The sequence below is a fragment of the Bos taurus genome, chromosome 8, assembly GCF_002263795.3.
Source record: "Bos taurus isolate L1 Dominette 01449 registration number 42190680 breed Hereford chromosome 8, ARS-UCD2.0, whole genome shotgun sequence".
Taxonomy (NCBI): Eukaryota; Metazoa; Chordata; class Mammalia; order Artiodactyla; family Bovidae; genus Bos; species Bos taurus.
The window spans coordinates 50,957,323-50,973,892 of NC_037335.1; the positions used below are offsets into that span (position 1 = coordinate 50,957,323).

At 41.2% G+C, this 16,570-nt stretch overlaps 1 protein-coding gene across 3 annotated transcripts in view; it reads right to left on the minus strand.

Moving 5' to 3' along the window:
- TRPM6 (transient receptor potential cation channel subfamily M member 6) overlaps positions 1–16,570 on the minus strand; it is a 197,506-nt gene that overhangs the window by 154,278 nt on the left and 26,658 nt on the right. For 2 of the 3 annotated variants that reach the window (XM_059889458.1, XM_024996176.2), the window contains exon 1: positions 63–1,045. The exons of the other annotated variant lie outside the window; for it this stretch is intronic. In XM_059889458.1, the coding sequence (XP_059745441.1) occupies positions 63–80 (18 nt within the window). In that variant the 5' untranslated portion in view covers positions 81–1,045. Of the gene's footprint in view, positions 1–62; positions 1,046–16,570 lie in introns of those variants that run through there. 3 annotated transcript variants of the gene reach the window in all.

A 16,570-nucleotide genomic window follows, 5' to 3' on the forward strand; every position in this document is an offset into this window, starting at 1 on the left:
AGAGGATGGAGCGGAGCCCCGGGAGGGGACTCCGGGAGGGTGTTTGGGGCGGCGGCATTTACCTTGACCTGCACTCTCATCGCTCCGGGACTCCGGGGCGGGCCTCGCGGGGACCTGTAAGGGTGCAGGCAGTGGCCTGGGGACTTCTCCCGCCGCCTCCCGGAGCCGCGACGCCCGGCTTCTCCAGGTCTGCGCCGCCCAGACGTGCCTCTCCGCTCCGAACCGAGACTTCTCTCCTCCCGGGTCCGGCCTCACGCCACGTCCGGTCTCCTCCGCCGCCCGCCCGGAGTGGAACCAGAGAACTGCCTCCTCTCCCGGGACGGGTTCCCCACCGCCCTAAGGCGGACCCCCAGCCCCGTTAGGTTTCCGCTCTGATACCACCTCCACGCTGGCCCCGTTCCAGCTCCCGGAACCTGGGCTGTGGGGCGTGCACTTAAGTGTCCTACGGTAGCGAACCCTCAAATATGATAATCGGCTCCGGGTGGAGACCAGAGGAGTTGAGAGCAGATATTTCGTAAGTCCCATCTATTCTAGATTCTAGTTAAATAACTTGTGGCCGGCCCCACCTACAAAGCACCCAGGGCACTGGGATCAAATCTGGTAAAGTCGCTGAAGACAGCCCCGCCGACTGGCAGCCCGGCTTACCTGTAAGCGCTCCGCCGCGGAAGGAGCGCTCATCCTGGACTTGCAGGCCCCGCTACCAAAGCCTTATCTGAGCTTCTGACTTGTGGAGTCAGATTTGAGCTCCACCTCCACACGCTGCCTTTTACAGCCGTATAGATTTGTCACAATACCTTTTGGCCTCAGTTACCTCCAGTGTAGAAAGGTGATTCCGACCTTACCTGGATCAAGTATAGGGAGGGTCAGATGGGATTTTCATCATCATCACAGATATATCTAATTGTATATTTAATTGTGTTGGTCTTGTTGAGTCAGCATGGTGTTGGGAGGACACGGGGGCGGAGGGGTAACCTAACAAACAGTCTTTTACTATCTGGGAGTTATTGGATGTTAGGTGACCCCTTTGGGCCTGGGATTGTTTGTTTATCTACACAGTGGGAACGATGGTGAATGAATCCCTTTCCTCAGAGGCTGTTCTGAAATCCAGAAGATACAATCAAAAGCTTTGTGATTTCTGTATTTTCGGTGGGTTCCCCTGGTTAGGCAGTCTTTTTAAGGCTGCCATCAGTTACTGTGGGTGAATCCCAGTATGTTGGCAGAGATGAGGCTCACTTATTACAAGTGTAGTTAACAATGGTAGCTATTCATCCTTAACTGACTTCAAATTAGTCCACTCTGAATTTCTGCCCAGTGAGCTCACATTTGCAGACACTTCTTTTTTTCACTCATTTTTTTCTTCTTGTTGGCCACACCAGGTAGCATGCATACACGCTTGCTAAAGTCGCTTCAGCCGTGTGACCCTATGGACTGTAGCCAGCCAGGCTCCTCTGTCCATGGGATTCTCCAGGCAAGAATATTGGAGTGGGTTGCCATGTTTATATGGGATCTTAATTCCCCCACCCAGGGATGAACCTGAACTCCCTGCCATGGAAGAGCAAAGTCTGAACTGCCAGACTGCCAATGGAAGTCCCTTCTCTCATTTCTCAATGTGGTTTTAATTTTTCTTTATTAGAAAACTTGAACATCTTATTTGCATATTAACATTTTGTTGTTGTTTGTTTTTCTATTAACACATTTACTCTTTTTCTCCTTGACCCAATTCCCTCAAAATTTTAATGTGAGCAGTTAACGGATTCAGGAGCCCCCCTAAGGCATGTAAGCACCTCTTGATTGGTATTTCTCCATACATCTCCTCTGTCAGTCTGTCTCAGCACTAGAGACTCAGTTCAGTTCAGTCACTCAGTCGTGTCCGACTCTTTGCGACCCCATGAATCGCAGCATGCCAGGCCTCCCTGTCCATCACCAACTTCCGGAGTTCACTCAGACTCACGTCCATCGAGTCAGTGATGCCATCCAGCCATCTCATCCTCTGTCATCCCCTTCTCCTCCTGCCCCCAATCCCTCCCAGCATCAGAGTCTTTTCCAATGAGTCAACTCTTTGCATGAGGTGACCAAAGTACTGGAGTTTCAGCTTCAGCATCATTCCTTCCAAAGAAATCCCAGGGCTGATCTCCTTCAGAATGGACTGGTTGGATCTCCTTGCAGTCCAAGGGACTCTCAAGAGTCTTCTCCAACACCACAGTTCAAAAGCATCAATTCTTCGGTGCTCAGCCTTCTTCACAGTCCAACTCTCACATCCATACATGACCACAGGAAAAACCATAGCCTTGACTAGATGAACCTTTGTTGGCAAAGTAATGGGAGCTCTCAAATATCTGCAGACCCCCAAGAAAACTAAACATTTGGAACTCAAGATTCTTAAGAGTGTGCAGTTCAGTTCAGTCTTAACCTCTTTGGTAAATTTACATATCAGGATAGTCATATATTCTTTTCAGACCAAGCCTCAAGGCAGAGTCTAAAATATCAGGACAATTCTAGGGCTTAAAACATCTGATGTGCTAGTATAAGGTGCCATTGGTCTCCAAGTTGTAACAGAAACAACTGAGGCATTTGTTAAAAGTGCAGATTCCCAGGCCTCACCCAGGCCACCTAAACCATCTATATAATTTCTGGGGTGGGGCCCAGAAATCTGTATCTTTCACAGGCACCTCACTCAACTTAAAACTTGTCTAAAAAAAAAAAATCTCCTGGCCACAAGTATACCTTTGCCTAGTGGAGAACAATGAAATTTAAACTTTAGGGTGTTCATTAGTAGTTTAGGGTGGTTTAATTCAAGCCAACAAACATTTCCTGAACACAGACTGCTTGTCAGACATCCTGCTGGGTGCTGGGAAAACAAAGATGAATAAGACATTGTCCAGTCCTCAAGAAGCTTGGGTTTGTAGGGAGGAGGAACAATTAAAAGTGAAACAGTACCTGGGTCACCACTGGTAACACTAATCAACATACACAGCTTTATTTTCTCATTTGTTGTCCTTTCCTAATCCCTTTCTTCCTCGTCCCTTTCTTTTCTCCTTTATTTTCTTCTTTATCAGATCTCTGTTTTTACCCTGAACATTGTAAATGTTTTGTTCCTGATCTAACATGGCTTTAAGGCACTAACTTTTAAAGTCAACCTAGTGATTTAAAAATGAAGGGAAACAGCTGATTTTTCAACAGAGAAAAATGAGTATGACAACACTTTTTTTATATGTAAAATTGTTTTTTGTTTGGTTTTGGCCATGTTGCGCAGCTTGCGAGGTCTTAGTTCTCTGACCAGAGGTTGAACTGGTGTCACAATGACAGCACGGAATTCTAACCACTGGACCACCAGGGAATTCCCTATATGTGAAAATCTTAATGAGTCCCAGTTACTGGGGACTACTAAGGAGTAGGTTCTAACATATGCATTCTTCTCCTAAAGAAAATTTTACAAGCTTGGATTTGGCTCATTTTCCTTAATTTGAATAAATAACTCTCTTTGCACCAAGAAGAAAGATCACCATGAGAAACTCATGCCCAATGAATCATAGTGTATCTCCTGTTCATGGCCTTCACTTTGGGTAGCCACCACTACGTTCCTTTCAGAAGCATAAAAGAAACAAAATAAATGCAGTAGCATTCTGAAGTGGGTAATGGAAATGATGATAAATCTAGAGGGCATTTCACAGTGGGAGAAGTTTAAAGGTATGGGTTAGTAATTTAAATAAAGGCGGGGGCTTCCCAGGTAGTGCCAGTGGTAAAGAGCCCACCTGCCAATGAAGGAGACTCTAGAATATGCTTAGTTGTTCATTTGTGTCCGACTCTTGCAAACCCATAGACTGTACCCTGCCAGGCTCCTCTGTCCATGGGATTCTCCAAGCAAGAATACTGGAATGGGTTGCCATTTTCTTCTCCAGGGGATCTTCCTGACCCAGGAATCAAACCCAGGTCTCCTGCATTGCAGGCAGACTATTTTACTGATTGAGCTATGAGGGAAGACTTTAGAGACACAGGTTCAATCCCTGAGTCAGGAAGATCCCCTGGAGGAGGGCATGGCAACCCACTCCAGTATTCTTGCCAGGAGAATCCTGTGGACAGAGGAACTTGGCGGGCTACAGTCCATAGGGTCACAAAAAGTCAGACACAACTGAAGTACAGTATAGCACATGCTTCCAGTAAGGAAGGATAAAATCCAGACCTCCAGTCCATTCTTGTGTGACTGTTTCTGTTTTCAAACCTTCCCATTCAAACCAAAGGTGCTAAGTTTGAATTTCATCCATTTTATTCTCCTGAACTGAAGTGAAGTCGCTCAGTCGTGTCCGACTCTTTGCAGTCCCGTGGACTGTAGCCCACCAGCCGCCTCTGTCCGTGGGATTCTCCAGGCAAGAATACTGGAGTGGGTTGCCATTTCCTTCTCCAGGGGATCTTCCCGACCCAGGGATCAAACCCAGGTCTCCCGCATTGCAGGCAGATGCTTTCTCCTAAACAGCTGCAAGTCAAATTTCCTTTTGAAAGGTAGCAATATATTTTCTTATGCCTACTGAATAGATGTTTTTCTTATTCAGTGCTTCTGTTGGAGTATGCTCCCAATTTGTTTTTCTGCTATGAAAATGGATCACTTATCCTGTCACATAAACAAAGATTAAAATATTCATGGTTGGCCAGGGGAGAAACAGGAACCCTCAGATACTTTTGGTAAGAGTTTAAAATGAGACCCTTTTGGAAAGCATGTTAGAGATCTGGGGGCTTCCCTGGTGGCTCAGCTGGTAAAAAATTCGCCTCCAATGCAGGAGACCTGGTTTGATCCCTCAGTTGAGAAGATCCCCTGGAGAAGGGAAAGGCTACCCACACTAGTACTCTGACCTGGAGAATTCCATGGACTGTGTAGTCCATGGGGTCTCAAAGAGTCAGACATGACTCAAAGACTATCACTTCACTAGAGAGATTTGGATTCAAGGCATATCTTTTCCATCACAATTTCAGTCTTAGAACTTCATATTTCAGAAACGCACTAAGATTTGCATATAACGATATACACAGTAGCACCCTTTGTAATGAAGAGAGATTGCCAATAATCCAAACAGCCATTAGTGGGTGCTTAGCAATGGCAACCCACTCCAGTACTCTTGCCTGGGAAATCCCATGGACGGAGGAGCCTGGTGGGCTACAGTCCATGGGGTCACGAACAGTTGGACTCAACTGAGCGACTTCACTTTCACTTTTCACTTTCATGCACTGGAGAAGAAAATGGCAACCCACTCCAGTATTGTTGCCTGGAGAATCCCAGGGACCGGAGCCTGGTGGGCTGCCGTCTATGGGGTCGCACAGAGTCGGACACGACTGACGTGACTTAGCAGCAGCAGCAAATAAACTGTGATGTGTCCATACCATAAAATACCATGCACCTTTTAAATGAATGAGTTACCACCCAAGGGCCAACAAGCTCCAGAGCAAGACATACCACACAAATTCTCCAGCAACACAGGAACATAACCCTGAGCCTCAATATACAGGCTGACCAAGGTCACACCAAACCCACTGACATCTCAAAACTTATTACTGGACACTTCATTGCACTCCAGAAAGAAGAAATCCAGCTCCACCCACCAGAACACTGACACAAGCTTCCCTAACCGGAAAACCTTGACAAGCCACCAGTCCAACCGCACCCACAGTGAGGAACCTCCACAATAAAGAGGAACCACCAACTGCCAGAATACAGAAAGGCCATTCCAAACACAGCAATATCAGTTCAGTTCAGTCGCTCAGTCGTGTCCGACTCTTTGAGACCCCATGAATCACAGCACGCCAGGCCTCCCTGTCCATCACCAACTCCCAGAGTTCACTCAAACTCGTGTCCATCAAGTCGGTGATGCCATCCAGCCAACTCATCTTCTGTTGTCCCCTTCTCCTGCCCTCAATCCCTCCCAGCATCACGGTCTTTTCCAATGAGTCAACTCTTCACATGAGGTGGCCAATGTATTGGAGTTTCAGCTTCAGCATCAGTCCTTCCAATGAACACCCAGGACTGATCTCCTTTAGGATGGACTGGTTGGACCTCCTTGCAGTCCAAGGGACTCTCAAGAGTCTTCTCCAACACCACAGTTCAAAAGCAACAATTCTTCAGAGCTCAGCTTTCTTCACAGTCCAACTCTCACATCCATACATGACCACTGGAAAAACCATAGCCTTGAGGCTAGACAGACCTTTGTTGGCAAAGTAATATCTCTGCTTTTCAATATGCTGTCTAGGTTGGTCATAACTTTCCTTCCAAGGAGTAAGCGTCTTTTAATTTATGGCTGCAGTCACCATGTGCAGAGATTTTGGAGCCCCAAAAAATAAAGTCTGACACTGTTTCCCCATCTATGAAGTGATGGGACCAGATGCCATGATCTTAGTTACACAGCAATATAAACAAGATGAAAAGGCAGAGAAATACCCAGCAGGTAAAGGAACAGGATAAATGCCCACCAAACCAAACAAAAGAGGAAAAGATAGGGAATCTGATAAAAGGTTTTCTGATAGGGAATCTGATAAAAGGTTTTCTGATAGGGAATCTGATAAAAGGATTCCTGATAGGGAATCCTGATAAAGAATTCCAAATAATGATAGTGAAAATGATCCAAAATCTTGAAAACAAATTGGAGTTACAGATAAATAGCCTGGAGATAAGGACTGAGAAGATGCAAGAAAGGTTTAACAAGGAGAAGTAAAAAGAGTCAATATATAATGAATAATCAATAAATGAGATCAAAAACACTCTGGAGGGAACCAACAGTAGAATAACAGAGGCAGAAGATAGGATAAGTGAGGTAGAAGATAGAATGGTAGAAATAAATGAATCAGAGAAGAAAAAGAAAAAAGAATTAAAAGAAATGAGGACAACCTCAGAGACCTCTGGGACATGTTAAGTGCCCCAACATTTGAATCATAGGAGTCCCAGAAGAAGAAGACAAAAAGAAAGACCATGAGAAAATACTTGAGGAGATAATAGTTGAAAACTTCCCTAAAATGGGGAAGGAAATAATCACCCAAGTCCAAGAAACCCAGAGAGTCCCAAACAGGATAAACCCAAGGTGAAACACCCCAAGACATGTATTAATCAAGTTAACAAAGATCAAACACAAAAAACAAATATTAAAAGCAGCAAGGGAAAAACAACACATAACACACAAGGGGATTCCCATAAGGATAACAACTGATCTTTCAATATAAATTCTTCAGGCCAGGAGGGAATGGCAGGACATACTTAAAGTGATGAAAGAAAATAACCTACAGCCCAGATAACTGTTCCCAGCAAGGATCTCTTTCAAATATGAAGGAGATATCAAAAGCTTTACAGACAAGCAAAAGCTGAGAGAATTCAGCACCACCAAACCAGCTCTCCAACAAATGCTAAAGGATCCTCTCTAGATAGGAAACACAGAAAGGGTGTATAAACTAGAACACAAAACAATAAAGTAAATGGTAATGGGATCATACTTATCAATAATTACCTTAAATGTAAATGGGTTGAATGCCCCAACCAAAAGACAAAGACTGGCTGAATGGATACAAAAACAAGACCCCTATATATGTTGTCTACAAAAGACCCAACTCAAAACAAGGGACACATACTGACTGAAAGTGAAAGGTTGGAAAAAGATATTCCATGCAAATAGGGACCAAAAGAAAGCAGGAGTAGCAATACTCATATCAGATAAAATAGACTTTAAAACAAAAGCTGTGAAAAGAGACAAAGATGGACACTACATAATGATCAAAGGATCAATCCAAGAAGAAGATATAACAATCATAAATATATATGCACCCAACATAGGAGGACCACAATATGTAAGACAAATGCTAACAAGTAAGAAAGGGGAAATTAACAATAACATAATAATAGTGGGAGACTTTAATACCCCACTCACACCTATGGGTAGATCAACTAAACAGAAAATTAACAAGGAAACAAAAACTTTAAATGATACAATAGACCAGTTAGACCTAATTGATATCTATAGGACATTTCACCCCCAAACAATGAATTTCACCTTTTTCTCAAGCGCACACGGAACCTTCTCCAGGATAGATCACATCCTGAGCCATAAATCTAGCCTTGGTAAAGTCAAAAAAATTGAAATAATTCCAAGCATCTTTTCTGACCACAATGCAGTAAGATTAGATCTTATTTACAGGAGAAAAACTATTGAAAATCCCAAAATATGGAGGCTGAAAAACACGCTGCTGAATAACCAACAAATCACAGAAGAAATCAAAAAAGAAATCAAAATATGCATAGAAACGAATGAAAATGAAAACACAACAACCCAAAACCTATGGGACACTGTAAAAGGGGAAGGTTCATAGCAATACAGGCTTACCTCAAGAAACAAGAAAAAAATCAAATAAATAACCTAACTTTACACCTAAAACTTGAAAAGGAAGAAATGAAAAAACCCAGTGTTAGTAGAAGGAAAGAAATCTTAAAAATTAGGGCAGAAATAAATGCAAAAGAAACAAAAGAGACCATAGCAAAAATCAACAAAACCAAAAGCTGGTTCTTTGAGAAGATAAACAAAATTGACAAACCATTAGCCAGACTCATCAAGAAACAAAGGAAGAAAAATCAAATCAACAAAATTAGAAATGAAAGTGGAGAGATCACAACAGACAACACAGAAATACAAAGGATCATGCTACTGCTACTGCTAAGTCACTTCAATCGTGTCCGACTCTGTGCGACCCCATAGACAGTAGCCACCAGGCTCCCCTGTCCCTGGGATTCTCCAGGCAAGAACACTGGAGTGGGTTGCCATTTCCTTCTCCAATGCATGAAAGTGAGAAGTGAAAGTGAAGTCGCTCAGTCATGTCCAACTCTAGCGACCCCATGGACTGCAGCACACCAGGCTCCTCCATCCATGGGATTTTCCAGGCAAGAGTACTGGAGTGGGATGCCATTGCTTTCTCCGGACAAAGGGTCATAAGAGACTACAATCAGCAGCTATATGGAAATAAAATGGACAACTTGGAAGAAATGGACAAATTCTTAGGAAATTACAACTTTCCAAAATTGAACCAGGAAGAAATAGAAAATCTTAACAGACCCATCACAAGCACAGAAATTGAAACTGTAATCAGAAATCTTCTAACAAACATAAGCCCAGGACCAGGTGGCTTCACAGCTGAATTCTACCAAAAATTTAGAGAAAAACTAACACCTCTCCGACTCAAACTCTTCCAGAAAATTTCAGAGGAAGATAAACTTTCAAACTCATTCTATGAGGCCACCATCACCCTAATACCAAAACCTGACAAAAATTAAAAAAAAGAAAACTACAGGCCAATATCACTGATGAACATAGATGCAAAAATCCTTAACAAAATTCTAGCAAACAGAATCCAACAACATATTAAAAAGATCATATGTCATGACCAAGTGGGCTTTATCCCAGGTATGCAAGGATTCTTCAATATCCACAAATCAATATAATACACCACATTAACAAATTGAAAAATAAAAACCATATGATTATCTCAATAGATGCAGAGAAAGCCTTTGACAAAATTCAGCATCCATTTATGATAAATTAAAAAAAAAAACTCCAGAAAGCAGGAATAGAAGGAACATACCTCAACATACTAAAAGCTATATATGACAAACTCTCAGCAAACAGTATCCTCAATGGTGAAAAATTGAAAGCATTTCCCCTAAAGTCAGGAACAAGACAAGGGTGCCCACTCTCACCACTACTATTCAACATAGTTTTGGAAGTTTTGGCCATAGCAATCAGAGCAGAAAAAGAAATAAAAGGAATCCAGATTGGAAAAGAAGAAGTAAAACTCTCACAGTTTGCAGATGACATGATCCTCTACATAGAAAACCCTAAAGACTCCACCAGAAAATTACTAGAGATAATCAATGAATATAGTAAAGTTGCAGGATATAAAATTAATACACAGAAATCCCTTGCATTCCTATACACTGCTGCTGCTGTTAAGTCACTTCAGTTGTGTCCGACTGTGTGAGACCTCATAAATGGCAGCCCACCAGGCTCCCCCATCGCTGGGATTCTCTAGGCAAGAATACTGGAGTGGGTTGCCATTTCCTTCTCCAATGCATGAAAGTGAAAATCAAAGTGAAGTCGTTCAGTCGTGTCTGACTCTTAGCAACCCCATGGACTGCAGCCTACCAGGCTCCTCTGTCCAAGGGATTTTCCAGGCAAGACTACTGGAGTGGGGTGCCATTGCCTTCTCCTCCTATACACTAATAATGAGAAAACAGAAAGAGAAATTAAGGAAACAATTCCATTCACCATTGCATCGAAGAGAATAAAATACTTAGGACTGTATCTACCTAAAGAAATAAAAGACCTATATATAGAAAACTATAAAACACTGGTGAAAGAAATCAAAGAGGACACAAATAGATGGAGAAATATATCGTGTTCATGGATCAGAAGAATCAATATAGTGAAAATGAGTATACTACCCAAAGCAATCTACAGATTCAATGCAATCCCTATCAAGCTACCAACGTATTTTTCAGAGAACTAGAACAAATAATTTCACAATTTGTATGGAAATACAAAAAACCTCGAATAGCCAAAGCAATCTTGAGAAAGAAGAATGCAACTGGAGGAATCAACCTGCCTGACTTCAGGCTCTACTACAAAGCCACAGTCATCAGAACAGTATGGTATTTGCACAAAGACAGAAATATAGATCAATGGAACAAAATAGAAAGCCCAGAGATAAATCCACACACCTATGGACACCTTATCTTTGACAAAGGAGGCAAGAATATACAATGGAGAAAAGACAATTTCTTTAACAAGTGGTGCTGGGAAAACTGGTCAACCACTTGTAAAAGAATGAAACTAGAACACTTTCTGGGAGAAGGCAATGGCACCCCACTCCAGTACTCTTGCCTGGAAAAGCCCATGGATGGAGGAGCCTGGTGGGCTGCAGTCCATGGGGTCGCTAAGAGTCGGACACGACTGAGTGACTTCACTTTCACTTTTCACTTTCATGAATTGGAGAAGGAAATGGCAACCCATTCCAGTGTTCTTGCCTGGAGACTCCCAGGGGGAGTCTGGTGGGCTGCCATCTATGGGGTCAGGCAGAGTTGGACACGACTGAAGCGACTTAGCAGCAGCAGCAGAACACTTTCTAACACTGTACACAAAAATAAACTCAAAATGGATTAAAGATCTAAATGTAAGACCAGAAACTATTAAACTCCTAGAGGAAAACATAGGTAAAACACTCTCTGACATAAACCACAGCAGGATCCTCTATGACCCACCTCCCAGAATATTGAAATAAAAGCAAAAATAAACAAATGGGACCTAATTAAAATTAAAAGCTTCTGCACAACAAAGGAAACTATAAGCAAGGTGAAAAGATAGCCTTCAGAATGGGAGAAAGTAATAGCAAATGAAGCAACAAAGAATTAATCTCAAAAATATACAAGCAACTCCTGCAGCTCAATTCCAGAAAAATAAAAGACCCAGTCAAAAAGTGTGCAGAAGAACTAAATAGACATTTCTCCAAAGAAGACACACAGATGGCTAACAAAAACATGAAAAGATGCTCAACATCATTCATTATCAGAGAAATGCAAATCAAAACCACAATGAGGTACCATTTCGCGCCAGTCAGAATGGCTGCGATCCAAAAGTCTACAAGCAATAAATGCTGGAGAGGGTGTGGAGAAAAGGGAACCCTCTTACACCGTTGGTAGGAATGCAAACTAGTACAGTCACTGTGGAGAACAGTGTGAAGATTCCTTAAAAAACTGGAAATAGACGGCCATATGACCCAGCAATCCCACTACTGGGCATACACACCAAGGAAACCAGAATTGAAAGAGACACGTGTATCCCAGTGTTCATTGCAGCACTGTTTATAATAGCCAGGACATGGAAGCAACCTAGATGTCCATCAGCAGATGAATGGATAAGCTGTAGTACATATACACAATGGAATATTACTCAGCCATTAAAAAGAATACATTTGAATCAGTTCTAATTAGGTGGATGAAACTGGAGCCTATTATACAGAGTGAAGTAAGCCAGAAAGAAAAACACCAATACAGTATATAACGCATATATATGGAATTTAGAAAGAAGGTAATGATAACCCTGTATTTGAGACAGCAAAAGAGACACAGATGTTAGAACAGTCTTTTGGACTCTGTGGGAGAGGGCGAGGGTGGGATGATTTGGGAGAATGGCATTGAAACATGTAAAATATCATATGTGAAACAAATCACCAGTCCAGGTTTGATGCCTGATACAGGGTGCTCAGGGCTGGCGCACTGGGATGACCCAGAGGGATGGGATGGGGATGGAGGTGGAAGGGGGGTTCAGGATGGGGAACACATGTACACTCATGGTGGATTCAAGTCAATGTATGGCAAAACCAATACAATATTGTAAAGTAAAATAAATTAATTAATTAATTAAAAAAATCAAAGAGTGAGTTAGATCTACATGTACAAACATGGAAAGGGAAAATAGCAACTAGTAAAGGTAAGTATGTTTCTGTGTTGTTTTTTTTTTTAATTTATATGTGTATTTGGAATATTCACAGGAAAGTCCTAGAAGAATATGTGCCAAACTGTTAACAAGAAAAAACATGCTTATTCTAAAAAACTATTTGCTGCTTATCTGAAATTCAAATTTAACCGAGTGTCTTATTACATAAGATTGTTATACAAGCCTACACTGGTGGCTTCTTCTAGCTGTGGGTGCTGTTTAAAAGTGTGTACTGCAAACATTTACACCAGCCCAAACTCCTTTGGAACTGTCTTCACATGCAACATTGAATGATTCTTAAAGGGAAGAAAGGAGGAAGATGAAGACTGACTATAACAAAGTGCCAGGCACCCTGAGAGACAGCACCATTTGCAGCTTCTTGAAGACAAACACAGCTGATTCTATAACTGATTTAATAACCTCTCAGCCCAACAGCATACTTTTTTGCAAGGTAATTTTCCAACAGCCTTCCCATGCAGCGGCCTAATCTCTTCTCCATCCCATGAGTCTGAGCTAGACTTGTGGCCAGTAAAATGTGGCCATAGTGGTTTAAGTTCCTGACCTAGGCCTCCAGTGGCCCTGCAGCTTCAGGCTTCACTCTATCATAATACTGCCCTGAGACCACCACCCTGGAAGAAAAATCACTTAGAGAAACCAGCCAACCCTCAGAATCATGAGAAATAATGAACTGATCGTATTTTAAGCCACTAAACTTGGGGGTTATGTGTTGTGCCACAATAGATAACTCAGTTTCCTTCCACATTGTTTTCCTAATTTTGTTCTGCACAAATTCTCTGGTGAGGCTTCACTGAGGGTCAGAAATCTTCATCATGAATGTCACTAGTCTCACAGCTAGTTAGGTGTGAAGCCAACAAAAATTTGAAAACAGATGTGTGTGACTGTAAAGGTCCATTGTTTTCTATACACACACCTTGAATGTAAGAAGCATTCATTAAAAATTTAGTTGGATGACTGTTTGAATCAGAACTTGGTTTTTATTACTTGTATATATCACAATTAAGAATATGTTTATTCAACAAGAAATGTCTTCTAGTAAGAAATTTTTTATGCGGCTTCCCTGATGGCTCAGTGGATAAAGAATCTGACTACACTGTAGGAGACATAGGAAACATGAGTTCAATCCCAGAGTCAGAAAGTACCCCTGGAGGAGGAAATGGCAACCCATTTCAGTATTCTTGCCTGGGAAATCCCATGAACAGAGGAGCCTGGTGGACTCCAGTCCATGGGGTCACAAGAGTCAGATATGACCTGGCAACTAAACCACCATCAGGACATTTTTAAACCTTAGCCCTCTTCTCTCGATTAAATTACTTGAAAGGAAACAGTATTCAACCTATTACGTTCTCCCTAAAAGGTGAACCACTACTAGTTTAAGGAGTTGTGTTTTTCCATTTCAGGTGAGAAACTAAGAGAAAAAATAAATAACCAGAAGGAACCAACTAATTAAACCCTCCATACCTAACTCGATTATCTAGTATTGCCTTTTTTTTCTTCTTAACTCTTTATTTTATCTTTTATTTATTTATTTTTTGGCCACATGGTGTGTGGCATGGGGAACTTCCCCCCACCAGGTATCAAACTCACGGTCCCTGCAACAGAAGCACAGACTCTTCTCCAGGGAAGTCCAGTTTTCTATTTTTAAAAGAGTATAGTAAAGCCTCACAGAAAGCTGCAAAACTCTTTTATAGAGTTCCTTCAACTAAAATGAAAGTCTTTTAAGTATTTTAAATCATATATTTCCTCCTGAAATAGTCTGTAGATTCAGTGTGTGTCATGAATAAAGAAGGGAAGAAATTACTCCTAATTAGTAATAAGTTGACACTCACTGTGGGCTAGGCTCTTAGATATATGCTTTATTTTTATTTAATACATTATTAACCACCATTTTATACAATAACTGAGATTCTGAAAACATAAAACTTGTCCAGAGTCATAGATTGAATAAGTGGTAGAGCTGTAGTTCTAGTCTGTCTGACTCCAAGGCCCATGGTGTTTCCATCCTATCAGAGTTCCTATCCACAATAATCTTAACTTCCTCTTACTAGTAAGGTTTTATTTTGCAATTACAATCTGCACACTTCCAGTACTGATTAAATATTTCTATTACACCTTTCTCTAAACAAACTGCATGTGATTTACTTGATGATAAAGATGCTCACACAAACAAAAAAATTTTTTAAGAAAAAAAATTTTTAATAAAAAAAGATGCCCAAGCATTTCTGTAATATCCTGGAGGGTATAATAATTCAAATTTCTTTAAGATGGGTCATTATGTTTAGATATTAAATTCAGAATTGCTACATTCCAACCACACAATTTAGTCATTTTAGGCTCTTAGAAACTGTTTTACTAGCCTAAGAACAAAATGCTATCATAAAAGGCTTCATAATCTTTTGACCCAGAAATATCACATCTCTTGCCCCTCAAAGCCCTAATATGATGCACATTCACATAATTAGATATTTATATCAAAATTATATAACATAATACATTAGAAAGTTATTGAAGTCTTTTATTTGACAAGTAATTAAGTGAACTATTAGATGGGCAATTATGTAACTATTAAAAAATGCTAACAATGAAGAGTACGAAAAACCAAAAAAAGAGCTAGAACATCTGTATGTACTGTATGAGTACAACTGTGTCAAAAACTGACTTAGCAACTAAACCACCATGTCAAAAACCACATAAAAAAAAGTAGAAAGAAATGACTTTTCATTTTTCCAGGTATTCTGTTAGCCCAGCTGGTAAAGAATCCGCCTGCAATGTAGGAGACCTGGGTTCAGTCCCTGGTTGGCAAAATCCCCTGGAGGAGGGCATGGCAACCTACTCCAGCATTCTTGCCTCTAGAATTCCCATGGACACAGGAGCCTGGTGGACTACAGTCCATGGAATCTCAAAGGGTTGGACACGACTGAGCGACTAAGCACACAGCACAATATTCTATAATGAGCCTTATTTTGAAAAAAAAAATTGATTAATTTAAAATGAACATATTAAATATCTTGGAATGATTTACAGGGCTAGTGTACAAGAAATTCCTATATTACATTTTTGTGGTGGCAGTTTAGTCGCTAAGTTATGTCCGACTCTTGTGACCCCATGGACTGGAGCCCTTAAGGCTCCTTTGCACATGGGATCTCCCAGGCAAGAATACTGGAGTGGGTTGCCCTTTTATTCTCCAGGGGAATCTTCTCGACCCAGAGATTGAACCCACGTCTCCTTCATTGGAGGCAGTCTCCTGCATTGCAGGAAGAGTCTTTACCGCTGAGCCACCAAGGAAGCCCTATTACACTTTTACTGATTGTTTATTCTTCCTGACTTAATAAAACATGCATTTCACTCACTTCCCAGGCCCCTTGAGCCCACAAGTTATGTACCAAGGCCATATTTTTTTAATGTTTATAAAGACTTGTGTATTATATTGACTCAACTGGTGCTTTTTTTTAAAGCTTAGAACTTCCTGTCCCTAAAACACATTGAACTAACTCAGGATTATTTCTCCACAGAGCTCAGAATTAATCATATTTATTATTTTAGTAATCATAAAATCCCTGTAGAGATGGGTAAAGGAAAAAATAGCTTTAATTTCATAAGTGAAGAGTCAGATCTCAAAGTAGAGAACTATCAACCAATGTGATAAAAATTGACCAGCCTATTTGTGGCACCTCCCAGACATGGCATCCCATAGTTCCACATGCTCTAGTCAACTGCTACTTGAACATCCTTCTGCCATCAGTGGCCAGTCTTTATTGCCCAAAGGAAAGAGGAATTGTAGAACACTAATAATCCCCCCAGACTTTCTATTTCTCTAGTCATCCTCCATTCTGTTTATTCTCCCTACCCATCTTACCTTATTAAAGTCTATGATAGAATTGCCTCCTGATGTATACAAGAAGATGGTACCCACTAGCCATCCAGATGTAACATCTCTTTTATTGTGGTACTCTTGTCAAGTTTCTACCGTCCTTCCTGTTGTTAGTTGAATCATGCCCCTCTCCAACAAAGATATGTTGGTGTACTACTCCGCAGTATTTCAGAAT